Source organism: Convolutriloba macropyga, chromosome 10, assembly GCF_964194025.1.
Source record: "Convolutriloba macropyga chromosome 10, txConMacr16.3, whole genome shotgun sequence".
NCBI lineage: Eukaryota > Metazoa > Xenacoelomorpha > Acoela > Convolutidae > Convolutriloba > Convolutriloba macropyga.
Genome location: NC_134477.1, coordinates 3108298 through 3120895, shown reverse-complemented (window position 1 = coordinate 3120895; position 12598 = coordinate 3108298). Strand labels below are relative to the sequence as shown.

Sequence of the window (12598 nt, the reverse complement as noted above, 5' to 3'; positions counted from 1 at the left end):
TAGAGATTTACAGGAGAGATCTGATTATTAGATCAAGATGGTGATTTGAATTTGGGGATGAAAAAGGACTCAAAAATCAGCTGTATATATACCCATTATCAGTGTGAAAAAGTCAAGATACAAAACTAATCTTAGCACCGTGATTCATAGTGGGGGTCGCAAAGGTTACCCAATATGGTTTGCTTCTGCAAATCAGTCGCAGAGGGAACCATAAATGGAATGCATTTGCACTTTTCTAAGAAATCATTCACACTTCCGGAGATATCATCATCATTTAAAACATTCTGTGAAGATTTTACATCAATTAATCTAACTCTAATAATAGTTATCTAGATTCACCAATTTGAACCGAATATTGATTCTGAGCACCATTTCTTGACGATTCATTTATATAATTTCTTTGATCGAAGTCATATTGCTTGTCTTTCTAATCTGGTAAGTCAAACTTTCTTTCTAATTCTCGCTAAGTTTAAGACTATAGTTTGATCGATATTCTAATACCTCCACTCAGACTTGAGCTGATTGCGTAGAGTCTGCTCCCATCAAAACTGCTCTGAATGTTTCCACTTTCGAAACGGGTAAGGACTTTGTGAAGATGTCCGCTGCCATTTTGTCTGTAGGGACGTAATGAATTGAAATAGTCCCATCCTCCGTCTTGTCCCGGATGAAGTGAAACTTTGTTTCGACGTGCTTGCTCCTTTTGTGCATGACTGGGTTTTGGCAGAGTCTGATACAACTTTGGTTGTCTTCTCCAATTGCTATTGGACGTTTCTGTTGGATGCCAAAATCCTCTAGAAGTTGTTTCAGGTAGAGTGCTTCCTGAACTGCTGCTGCCATGCCCTGATATTCTGCTTCTGATTAATAGCCCGTTGTTGATTTTCTGTCGTTCACGTCTCCAGACCAGTCTGCATCACTTTCCCCCATTAAATCATAACTAGCCTCTTTTGTGTAAGTAAGTTTTAAACCTTTTGAACCTTGAAGATATCGCAGAAGTCGTTTTCCGCAGACCCAGTGTTGATTGGTAGGTGCATTCATGTGTCTGGACAGAATGTTGACTGTGAACATGATGTCTGGCCTCGTCTGTTTGGCCAGATACAGAAGTGATCCAACCAAGCTTCTGTAGATCCTCTGGTCCACTTCTTCGTCTCCGTTCTGTGCTGTCTGAAGTTTCAAATTCAAATCAGCTGGAGTTCTTGAGGGTTTGAATTTATCTATTTGAAACCGCTCAAGCATTGTTTCTATGTAGCGTTCTTAGTCGACTGTGACTTTGCCCTCTTCTCGTCTGATTCTTAGACCCAGAAACCAGTGTAGTCTCCCTCTGTCCTCCATGTGAAAGGTTGCTTCTAGTGCCTTCTTGACATCAGAGACCACTGTCATACTTCTTGATGCTACTATGATGTCGTCAACCCAGACCAAGATGAAGGTGTGATCCTCTGCCTCTGATCTTGCGAACAAGCTGTGATCGTTCCTGCTTCTGGTGAACCCCTGTCTTAGTAGGAATTTTGCCAGCTGTTTGTACCAGTTGTTAGCAGCCTGTTTCAAACCATAAATTGATTTATTTAGTCGACATACTAACTTCTCCCCCATCTGATCCGCGCTTTACAAACTCCTGTGGCTGTTCCAGATACACTTCTTCCTCGATTGGTGAGTGCAGGAAAGCAGTCTTGACATCAAATTGGTGAATCACATGGCCCTGCTTCGCTGATAGCTGAAGTAGAATCCTGAATGTCTCTGGCTTGCAGGCAGGCGCAAAAGTCTCAAAGTAGTTCAGTCCTTCCACTTGTTTGAAGCCTTTCGCCACATAGCGCGCTTTGTGTTTGTCCACTTGACCACTGGGTCCCAATTTTACTTTGTAGACCCATTTGCCCGGTATGACGTCCCTGTCTGTGGGTGGTCTCACTAGGTTCCAAGTCTCGTTGTCTTGGAGTGCCTTGACCTCGTCCTTCATTGCCCGTTGCCAATGGTCCCAATCGTCACCTTGCTTGACTTCGTAGACTGTTTTGGGTTCCAGATAGTCGCCCTCAGTCACAGCAAGATGGGTCCTGACTTCTGCAAAAAATTGCGGAACATTCCTTGCTCGTGTCCTTCGTCTGGGCTCTGCTCTGTCCGCGTGTTTCCATGCATCTTCATTGAAGCCAACTGTCTCTAACTGTGAGAAGTCTTCTGTGTCACTGTCTTCCAGTGACTCTGAGTCTCTGTGAATCCCTCTTGTTGCAGTAGATCCTTCATCTTGTGCTGTTTCTCCAACATCCGAGGCCTCTTGTCTCAGTGTTGTTTCTTGAGTATTCACGCTCCCTGCGTCATGCCACTCCTCCGTTATTGCAGTAGATGTGTCCTGTCGTTCTCTGTTGTCATCGTCTTGATGACCATCATCTGGGTGCCAGATTCCCAGTTCCGACCCACCATCTAGTAGGTCAGCCGTTTCTTTGTTGTCAGGGATTGAGCGCAGTTCAGACTCCTTGATGATCACATCTCGAACTGCCATCACCTTGCGTGTGTTGTGTATGTACACCAGGTATCCGTTTTTTCCTTCAGTGTAACCCACAAACTTTCCTTCCAGTGCCTTGGGTTCAAGTTTGCTGACTTCTCTGTCCCCCTTCCTTATGAAGACTGTGCAAACAAAAATTCTTCTCTTCGTCTTACAACCAAGTTTTTGATCCTTGCTGCGTGAAGAATTGCTGCTCCCCAAATCATCTTGGGAAGTCCTGAGTCAATGAGCAAAAATCTTGCCATCTCCAGCAGTGTCCTGTTGCACCTCTCAGCTAACCCATTCTGTTGTGGCGTCTCTGGTATGGTCTTCTCCTGTAGAATGCCTGCATCTAAGCAGTACCTCTTGATTTGCTCTGAGAGAAACTCCTTCGCATTGTTTTGCCTCAGCTTCTTGGGCGTCCCCACACTGAGAACAAATTTCTTCAGGCTGGCCAATGCTTCACTCTTTGCCTTAAGCAATTCCACAAACACAAATTTCGTGTACTGGTCTGCAAACACTATGCAGAACCGGAACCCTGACAGTGACTCTACTCTGAAAGGTCCCATCACGTCTGTGAACACCCTCTCCAGCTTCTCTTCTGCTTGGGTCTCTACCATTATTGGTACTGGAGTCTTTGTGATCTTGGCCAATGCATACACATTGCATACATCATCGAATTCCCCCACTGTCTCTGGTAAATTACTGACTACATCCGCTTGATTCAAATGACCCAATCGTCTGTGCCACTTCCTTGCACTGTCAATTTTCTCGCTGTTGGAACTCATCTTGAATTCTAGAACGCTGCAGGGTAAGTAAAACAAATTTTTTTCTTGTGTTAGTTTTACCAGAGTTCCCTTCTGGAGTTCCATGCAGATGTTTCCTCTCTCGAAAGTGAAGCTATGTCCCCACTCCGTGCATCTTGAGACTGATAGGAGGTTTGAAGAATAGTCCGGCACACACAGAACATTTTTGAGTTCGCATTGGAATTCCCCTTTGTTTGAGGGTATGCTGATCCTCACACAGCCTCTGCCCACCACTCTGGAAGCTTCTCCGTTGGGATTTCTGACCACTGATTGAATGGGCACAAAGTCCAGGAACGCATCGATGTTCGTCACTATGTGATCTGTACAACCACTGTCCACTAGCATGCCTGCTGTCTTCCACTGGGTAAGAGCTGCCCAGCATTCCTCGTCTGGTGTAGCCAATGTTGGAGTTGGACCCATTGCCACTGACTCATGTTTGCCTTCATCTCTTTGTCTCTTGCATGCGCTGTCTAGGTGACCCTTCTCACCACACTTGCTGCATTGTGCTGTCTCCTTCTTCCTGCAGTCCTTGGCAAAGTGTCCAGGGATCCCACACACAAAGCAGTTTCCTTTCTTGGGTCCCTTCTTGAAGTCACGCTTCACTGCCAGTGCCACTGAACCACTTTGTCCCTTGTGTCTCTGCACCGCGCTCTCATGAATGTTCTGCAGCCTTTTCCTCAACTCTGTGAAGTTCGTTGCCAGGTTGAAGCTTTCCTGTATAACAAAACTTTCATACCTCATTGGCAGACCATTGAGGACCAAGGCGTTGAAGAGGGTCTCTGAGACTGCTTCCCCTGCTTCTTGTAGCCTTGTGAGCACTCCTGTCCTCTGATGAAGAAGCTGTCCAAATCCTCAGAATCCTCGAGCTGCAGTCGAGCAAGCTGTGCCACTAAAGTCACCACTGTCGGCGTCTCCACACTCTGAAATCTCTCTTGCAAAAGCTTCCAAGCCTTTGCTCCATCTCCAATGCCATCATCTACCACACAGTCATGTCTCATCAGCATGAGGGTTGTTGCATCTAGAGTCAGTGCCAGATGGCACCATACATTGTTCTGTTTCTCCTTGCTGTCTGCAATTTCCTTCTCATATGCATTCTTCAGCACCTTGTGGTTCTTTTTCTCATCATTGGTTGCCCCATTGGCGCAGGCTCATTGGGTTGCTCCTCTGTCCCCAGTAGTGATTTGTAGAGTCTCTTCGTCTGCATCATCGCCACAAATCTTGTGCTCCAGATTGGAAAGTCCTGTGCCTTTCCTGTGTAGGTCAGCAGCTTCACTGTCTGATGATCCATTGGAGTTTGAGCAGGCAAAACAGTTGTGAAAAGAAAAGGTATTAAGCAGAAAAGGATTATGACTGTCAACATCAAATTAGTTTTGTTTTGGAAATTAATTTTATGACTTAGAAAATTGCATATAATTGAATATTATTAGAAAACCTGTTGGGTTGAGGACTTTCGCAAGCGGAATAAAAAGCTAAGTAAAAGAACTAATTTCTCAAAAATGAGAGAATAACAAAATGATATTTTACAGTAGAATTTAGAGATTTACAGGAGGGATCTGATTATCAGATCAAGATGGTGATTTGAATTTGGGGATGAAAAAGGACTCAAAAATCAGCTGTATATATACCCATTATCAGTGTGAAAAAGTCAAGATACAAAACTAATCTTAGCACCGTGATTTATAGTGGGGGTCGCAAAGGTTACCCAATATGGTTTGCTTCTGCAAATCAGTCGCAAAGGGAACCATAAATGGAATGCATTTCCACTTTTCTAAGAATTCATTCATACTTCCGGAGATATCATCATCATTTAATACATGCTGGGAAGATTTTACATCAGCTAATCTAACTCTAATAATAGTTATCTAGATTCACCAATTTGAACCGAATATTGATTCTAAGCACCATTTCTTGACGATTCATTTATATCGAAGTCATATTGCTTGTCTTTCTAATCTGGTAAGTCAAACTTTCTTTCTAATTCTTACTAAGTTTAAGACTATAGTTTGATCGATATTCTAACAGTTTACATTTTGTGCGAACGCACATTACCAAGTTGTCTTGTTATTAATTTTGTTGCCGCAACCAGCAGCAGATTAAAGAATTTTATTTTCACAGAGTTTTTTTAAATAAAACAACGTATAAAATTCACAAAAAGGTACTTCGCTACATCCAGTACGCCAAATGCGATCAAAACTAATGATAAAAATAATAAATTCAAACCCAAAAAGACCTTTTCTTGAAAAAGTTAGTTTCCATCCGTATTCAGTTACATATTAGCAAATAATATTTACAATAGTGTGTTTTAATTGGACCAATGAGTTACGAAAATCAATTCGAACTCAAAAAAACTTTTTCGGGAAAAAGTAAGTTATTGATCCGTTTTGTTACATATAAGCAAATAAATTTTTTCAAAAATATATTAATATATTGTTTTAATCGGGTCAAGGAGATACCGAAATCAATTCAAACTCTTAAAAACTTTTTCTAGAAAAGGTTAGTTAATCATCCGTTTTTAGTTGCATATAAGCGAATAATATTCTTCAAAAATATTTTGCTAATGGGACCAAAGAGTTAGGCAAATCAAAAAATTCAATTTCTTAGTCAGAGATCCCTTTTGTATGGTAAGTCTAAAACATCGAGTATTTTTGAGGTAGTTTCTCTAGAAAAAACTTATAGTTTTATTTGTGAAAGTGGCGCGAAAAAAATTTACCCCTAAAGAGTGCAAGTCTCACGTCAATTTACTGGCAAAATTCACAGTATATTTAAGATTAGTGGGTTTTAGCGGTGAAATATCAATTTTCAACGCTTCGCGTTTTGAATTTAAAAAATTGAGCAATAAAAACCACAAATCTTACAAAATTCCAACGCATTTGTTTCCCATAGCGTTTATTGAATCTGATTTAAGTTCAAAAGGAATATTCCAGATGTCATTGACAGAGGGCGCAGTGGAATAATAATTTGTTCCCATGCAGGAGGTGAGGGGTTCGAATCCATGTACGGAAGCTTTTAATAGTAAGAATTTCGATGAATTCGGTGAAAAGAAAAATTTCACCGCTAAAAACCGCTAATCTTACAAAATTTTACGGCATTCATCGCTAAAAGTTACGGGCGCTTTGCAGTGATAAATATTATATTTCACCGCTATTCTCCGCAATTCTTACACCATTTTTTCGAGAAAACCTTGACCCGGGAATTAAAGAAGTTAAAGACTATAGTGTCACTTTTTCTGCATTCAGAAACCATTTCATTTCTCTCGCGTTTGGTGTTCAGATGGTCATCGGATTTGGCTTCAACTGATGGGGTTGAACCAACCTGACGGTGTCGTCTGGACCATGGCTGGAGTCTTTAATGGATGGTGGCTGTGACTGGCTGATAAATAAATGAAATGAAACTGTTTCAAGTAGAATGCTTTTACGGTTTTCAAATTTATGTTTTCAAATTGAAAATAGAAAATTTAGTCATTTCTCAGCCTCAATTTAAAAAAATATTGTCTGTTAAAATAGAGTTTGAACATCTATGCCCACTTGCCCCCCCCCCCCCTGCCCTCAAGAGTCAACTGTCCTTCTATTCACAAAATTTGGACGAGTCAAAGTCTGGATATTAGGCATTTTTGGTCTAGATGGGTATTTTCAACCGGATTTTTGAACGAGGACCTCAACCTGGGAATCCTCCTATTTTGTTCTAAGACCGCATGAACAGTTTGCTTGAGGGGCGTGATATAATATTATGCATGGTAAAAAATTTTAAAAATATTGGCATATATATTTTAGGTACCCTTATTTTATAGCGACCGATTCCGATCAAATGAATATCCAATTCAGGAACAGCGAAACAGTTTTTTTCCTGAAATTAGACGCAGGTGGGGGAGGTACGAAACTGGACATGTAGCTGCGTTGTGAGTTTGGATCTAGAAGAGCACTGCCTGGTCTGTGGTAGTGCTGAGAGGTGTCACACCCCACTCTGCTTCTGGAGCGACTGCTCATGTGGGAACCAGCTGCTGATCTAAATAAACACGACAAGGATCTTTTACATTCGTACCGAAATTTCGGGTCATAAATATCTTGGTCCATAAATGTATGCAAATAGTGCATGCAGGTACCTGTTTTATGAAAACTGAGTGATTTGCGACTAATGAGCTTCATAAATCTTTTTTATTGTTTTGAGTATGCAAGACATAGGCCGAACAGTAACCATTTCTGACCTATGCCTTGTCAAAAATAGGGGTCTTTAATTTATAGTTCCCACAGAAAATTAAAATCCCCATTATGGTATCCCATGATGGAAGGGGGCTATAAGTTATGTGAGTACTAAGAGATGGGGGGGGGGGCTATAATGCAGTATAATGCGGGAAAGACCCCAAAAATAGTAAATCTTGCTCGACTCAGGTTGCCGATTTTTATTCAATGCGAGGAAAGTTTTAAAAATGACTTCTGAGACCTTTCTGTCTTTCATTATTCAGCTCTTGCATTGCGGCAACACTATAACCTGAAATTTACAAAAAAGAGTAAGATTTTAAATTTAAGCAAAAATATAAAAACAAAAACGGAAAAAAATTTTTAGAGCGCACACGTCTAAAAGTAATGAGATTTTTAAATCTTTCTGATTAACCCTTTGTAAAATGTCTCAAAGTTAGGTTGATAAAATGCGCAATTTTGACTTTTTTGTTGGAGAGTCTCGAGGAAGACTAAGATGGGGACTTTTCAGCCCGTTTCTCAGAAAAAAAGATTATTCATAGGACAGTTGCGTTACAACTTTGATGAAAAACTGCTTTCATTGTCAAATGAAACCAAAACAGTGCTTGCTATCGCTGATGACATGTCAAATAACCCACACAGCAAACACAAAAAAAACAAAAAATTTGTCGGATAGCCGAGATTACACATTCTAAAAAATGATACATTTGGCACACAATAAAAACTCAGTTTCTCGCGTTAGCTTTTTTTGGTTGTGATGGATATACATCAAGTCTCACAGGCCGCTGTGGATTAGCCATGGTCCTCAAAGTATAGCCACATAATTTATTTACTCGTTGAAAATTTAGTAAAAACCGATCCTTTGAAATTAACATAGACTGATTTCTTTCCGTATATTACTTTTATTGGCCAATCACCATTGTGTTATGTGAAAATACTCCGAAAACGCACCAATCATATCGCATTAAATTGTTTTTCTTATTTTTGCCATGGCTCTCGAGGTAGGACCAAATTAATAAATTTTTGTTAATATGGCTTCTTTGAAAACAACATGGCTTGTCTTTATTTCCGTTTTAATTTTTTGAACCAATCGCACGTGTACTATATAAAATTAATCCCAAAAACCACCTAATCATATGCTTTCAATTTTTTAAAAATCAGCTTTCTGCTCTCTGAGTGCACACCACTACAGTTCTTAGGGCGAACTCAAGAAATAGGTTACAAGGCAATTTCGTTTCATAAAAGCGTTTTCAAAGATAAACAGCTCTTTACCATAATAGCATCCGCAAGTTTTTAGCCCCTATCAATGTTTAGATGCGAAATTCGGGTGGGGACTATGGTTTGCGCTAAGGGCCATGATAGTTTGTTTCCCCCTATATTGTGTCCCATATTTTTATGCCCCTCCACCTACATTTATTTTTCTCATACAGCAAGAATAATGTAAAAAAGCACTTATACCTAGTGGCGTTAACGTTTCAATGCCCACAATGTTCCAAACAGATAAGATGTTCATAAATTTGTTGTAGTCAATTTTTTGTGGTTGCTGTGGATTGTCAATTTGAGACCGAGAGCATTTGGTCCCTATCGGTTTTATTGAAACAATATCTCGTTGTTTCTACATGTGCTACTACTGCAATAGATTTGCCACGTGCAGATGTTGGTTTTTCGAAAAAAAATTGTTTGACAATTTCCACATGATCTTCAGAGATCAATTTTTCAGTCCTACAGGTTGACAAACATCTGTGTGATTGGCGAGTTGATTTATTATTCTGCGTGTTCTAAACAGAGATTCATTTGTGCCTTTTTATTGCGTCTCTTTGGCAATTTTAAAACTTCATGTGTTCAACAGTCATCATCTATAGCCTCAGGCGTTATCAGATCATAGTTTTTGTCGTCGACCAGTTCCACAGGAAATGAAACATTCATGAATCGGATAAACATGGCAGAGGAAGATTATTCAAGAGAATTGATTGATTTAGCAGTTATCTCTGATCTCAGTCAAGTGTAGCATAGCATCTCTTTGAAGCGAATTCGTTTGCGGCATTTAGTAAACTCGATTGATTTTGCGAATTTTGAAAACCACATAAGGTCTCCATGAAATGTCATTGCTGTCGGTAACTCCCGAGTTCTTGATTGCGATCTTGCTTTGCAGTCTTTTACCCAGAACTTTCAGCTCGGATCGAGTTCCTTGGTCTGTGGCTAGGTCTATTTTGTTCTATCTCGCCCATTTCTCTACTGCGTATAGATCATCTTGAAAGTCAAGAGAGCATTTCTTTTTGACAGCAGTTTGCGATCATCTGCAAAAAGAAATGTCTCCGTGATGACAAACGCTTTGGGGATGACAAACAACTGCTGATGAAAATGCAGAAAAAAGGGGACCGGGAAGATAGCCCTGCGGTGCTCCCCGTGTCACATGTAAAACTTCTGCGCATATGTTCATTCGTACGAACTGTTTCCCGCCTGAGAAATGTTCGAGACGAACTCCCAGTAGACACCCATACACACCAATACTCGCAACGTTCTGCAAAAGTTCGAAGCGAGAAATTGTATCAAATGCGTTGGAAAAATCAGTGTAAACAGCTACAATTTCTTATTTGTTATCACTGTCAACCGCATCACAGTTCTGCTACAAGGATTTAAGGATGTTGGTCCAAAATGGTTTTCCCTTTACAAAACCGTGGTGTTGTTTGCATTGAATTATATTGTTTTCTTGGATCTATTCTGGTTCGGCCCCTGCAGTGTTTTTTATGACCCCCCGTTACAAATTATATGTTGTTATATAGCACGTTAGTATGCAAAAAAATAGCACGTGCGAATTGAAACACGTCTGATATCTTTAACTAATCTTCCCATTACTTTTTTGTTAATTGGGGTTAAAACTGCTATTTTCCAGCTCTTGGTTATCTTGCACACTGATTTCATAGTTCAAACATCGTGTTTTATGCAGAACTTATGTGTCATGTTAGATGTAGGAAGGCTGGTGGTATGCCGTCTTGGTTACGCCCACAGACGATAAAAATGATAGGTGCAGGTACTTCCACACCAAAGTAATTAAGATATTCTTGATTCCCACTGGGTTTAAAAGTTCGCATTTGGATGAATACATTTCATAATCTTGTTTAGCTCGAAGTCAAATTCTCCTCTCTTTTGTTCTGTTCTTAATTTCGGGAGTTGAAAGATGAAAATTCCCCCCCCCCCATAAAAATATAGCCCCCCATTATGGTATATTTACCATGATTGGGGGGCTACAGGTTATCTGACCACTAAGCTGGGGGGGGGGCTATAATGGGAAAGACCCGATTTTTTCTTGATCCAACTGTAGTGATGGAATCAAATCTTTTTCTTAACTCCACATCATTGTTGAGTGAAGAAACAGTTTTTTTTCAGTTTCTTTGTTTAAGGGTATTCGGAAAAGATTAAGGACCCTCAGGTGTGTCAGGTGGTCGCCACTCGCTGATGGTACTTCTGGAAGCCCTGAGGATAGGCTCGGAGCTTTTTGAACCACTCCTCGATTCCAGCAAGATTGATTCAAACTTTCGCTTCTAAGTTCTCTGAAGACAGTAGCTTCAGGTCATCTGCATACAGATACGTTTTGGAGAAAGCTTCACAGTGAGGGAGATCATTTAAAAAGATACTGACTAACAAAGGCCCCAGTAGGGACCCCTAAGCCATACCGCTATTAACAGTTTTCGGATCTATTCTGTTTTGGCCCCCATTGTTTTTACGCCCCAGTTTTACAGGGGCCTAAATGAAAAAGAGAGGCCGAATTACCCAACCTAGATTTGCAGCTGACACTGATCTGCATGGTTCCATCTGGTTTGCAAGTGATGTTGATAGTCCTGTCTTCGATTGATCCATCGTCATGTTCCAGAGATATGTTCACACTCCTCGTCTTCTCACTCATTCTGTCACTCACTGACAGGGTTTTGTTGTACGAAGAAGACATCTTGGTTCCGTCTCTGTAATTTGGGAAAATTTATTGTCTTGCCCAACATAGCCTCCTCAAATTACGGGTCGGATCTTTTCCGTTTGTGCCCCCCCAGCTTAGTGGGTGCATATTATTTGCAACCCCCAGACGCACGTGCAATATTTTTACATAATGATTTACTATGTAATGACACGTGCTCTGTCACTGGGGGGAGCATAACGTACTGGGGGGGCACAAACGGAAAAGATCCTACGGGTCTTTCCCATTATGCCCCCCTCTCGTGAGCTTAGTGGACATTTAACCTATAGACCCCCCTCCAATCATGCTAAATACACCATCATAATGGGGGCTATATTTTATTGAGGGCGGCGGGGCTATAATGGGAAAGACCCCAAATTGTATCCCCCTTGTGGGATGTTAACTATGAAGGGGGTGTATACATTATATATGATCACTAAGTTAGGGGGGGGGGCTATAATGGGGAAAGACCCAAAAAATAGGTGGTACTCGATTTCTCCTCAATTTCGAAGAAAGGGGTAGTTTGATTAATTCCACAATTTCGGGGGCAAAAGGTTGGGCTACAAAAGGGTAATCGACTCAGCTTAGTATTTACATGTGTAGCACTTTGTTACGCTGTTTTACAACTTGACTGCATGGACATGGGATGGAAGCACGTGCACTTGTTCCCTCTTTATCCATGCTTCTAATTTAGAGACTGCTCCATTCCAAACAAGATCTTCTTCAGGTCTTTTGGGGACAAAGGCAGATTTTTGGGGACACATACAGGGGCACAAAGTTCATTTTTATCATTTCTGTTTGGATCTATTCTGCTTCTGCCCTCAGTGTTTTTTTGGCCCCCGTTACAAATTATGTGTTGTTATATAGCACGTTACTATGTAAAAAATCATGCACGTGCGCCGGGGGGTCATAAAACATATGTTCCCACTAAGCTCCGGGGGAGCGAAACATAATTGATACTCCGTTTGGCCCCCACACCCAGATCGGTGGGGCGCATTTTATTATTTGCAAACCTCAAGCGCATGTGCATATTTGTACATAAGGCTGTACGGATCTTTCCTACAAAAGCTTAGTGGGTGCATATTCACCCGCCAGATTTACGTGCGGTATTGGTATACAAAACGGTACTGAAAAGCTACGTACACCTGACGATTTTTAAAAAGCATTGTAAACATCAAATAGAGCA

General features: G+C 40.8%; 1 protein-coding gene across 1 annotated transcript in view; it reads right to left on the bottom strand.

Annotated features, from left to right (window-relative positions):
- The window catches only part of LOC142348526 (uncharacterized), a 127293-nt gene extending 115200 nt beyond the window's left edge, over positions 1-12093 (bottom strand). Inside the window, exons 1-4 of the mRNA XM_075399899.1 lie at positions 12008-12093; positions 11243-11425; positions 7129-7275; positions 6586-6642 (exon numbers count right to left, since the gene is read on the bottom strand). Of these exons, the coding sequence (XP_075256014.1) occupies positions 6586-6642; positions 7129-7275; positions 11243-11425; positions 12008-12093 (473 nt within the window). The remainder of the gene's footprint in view (positions 1-6585; positions 6643-7128; positions 7276-11242; positions 11426-12007) is intronic.
- Between the last annotated feature and the right edge of the window lie 505 nt (positions 12094-12598).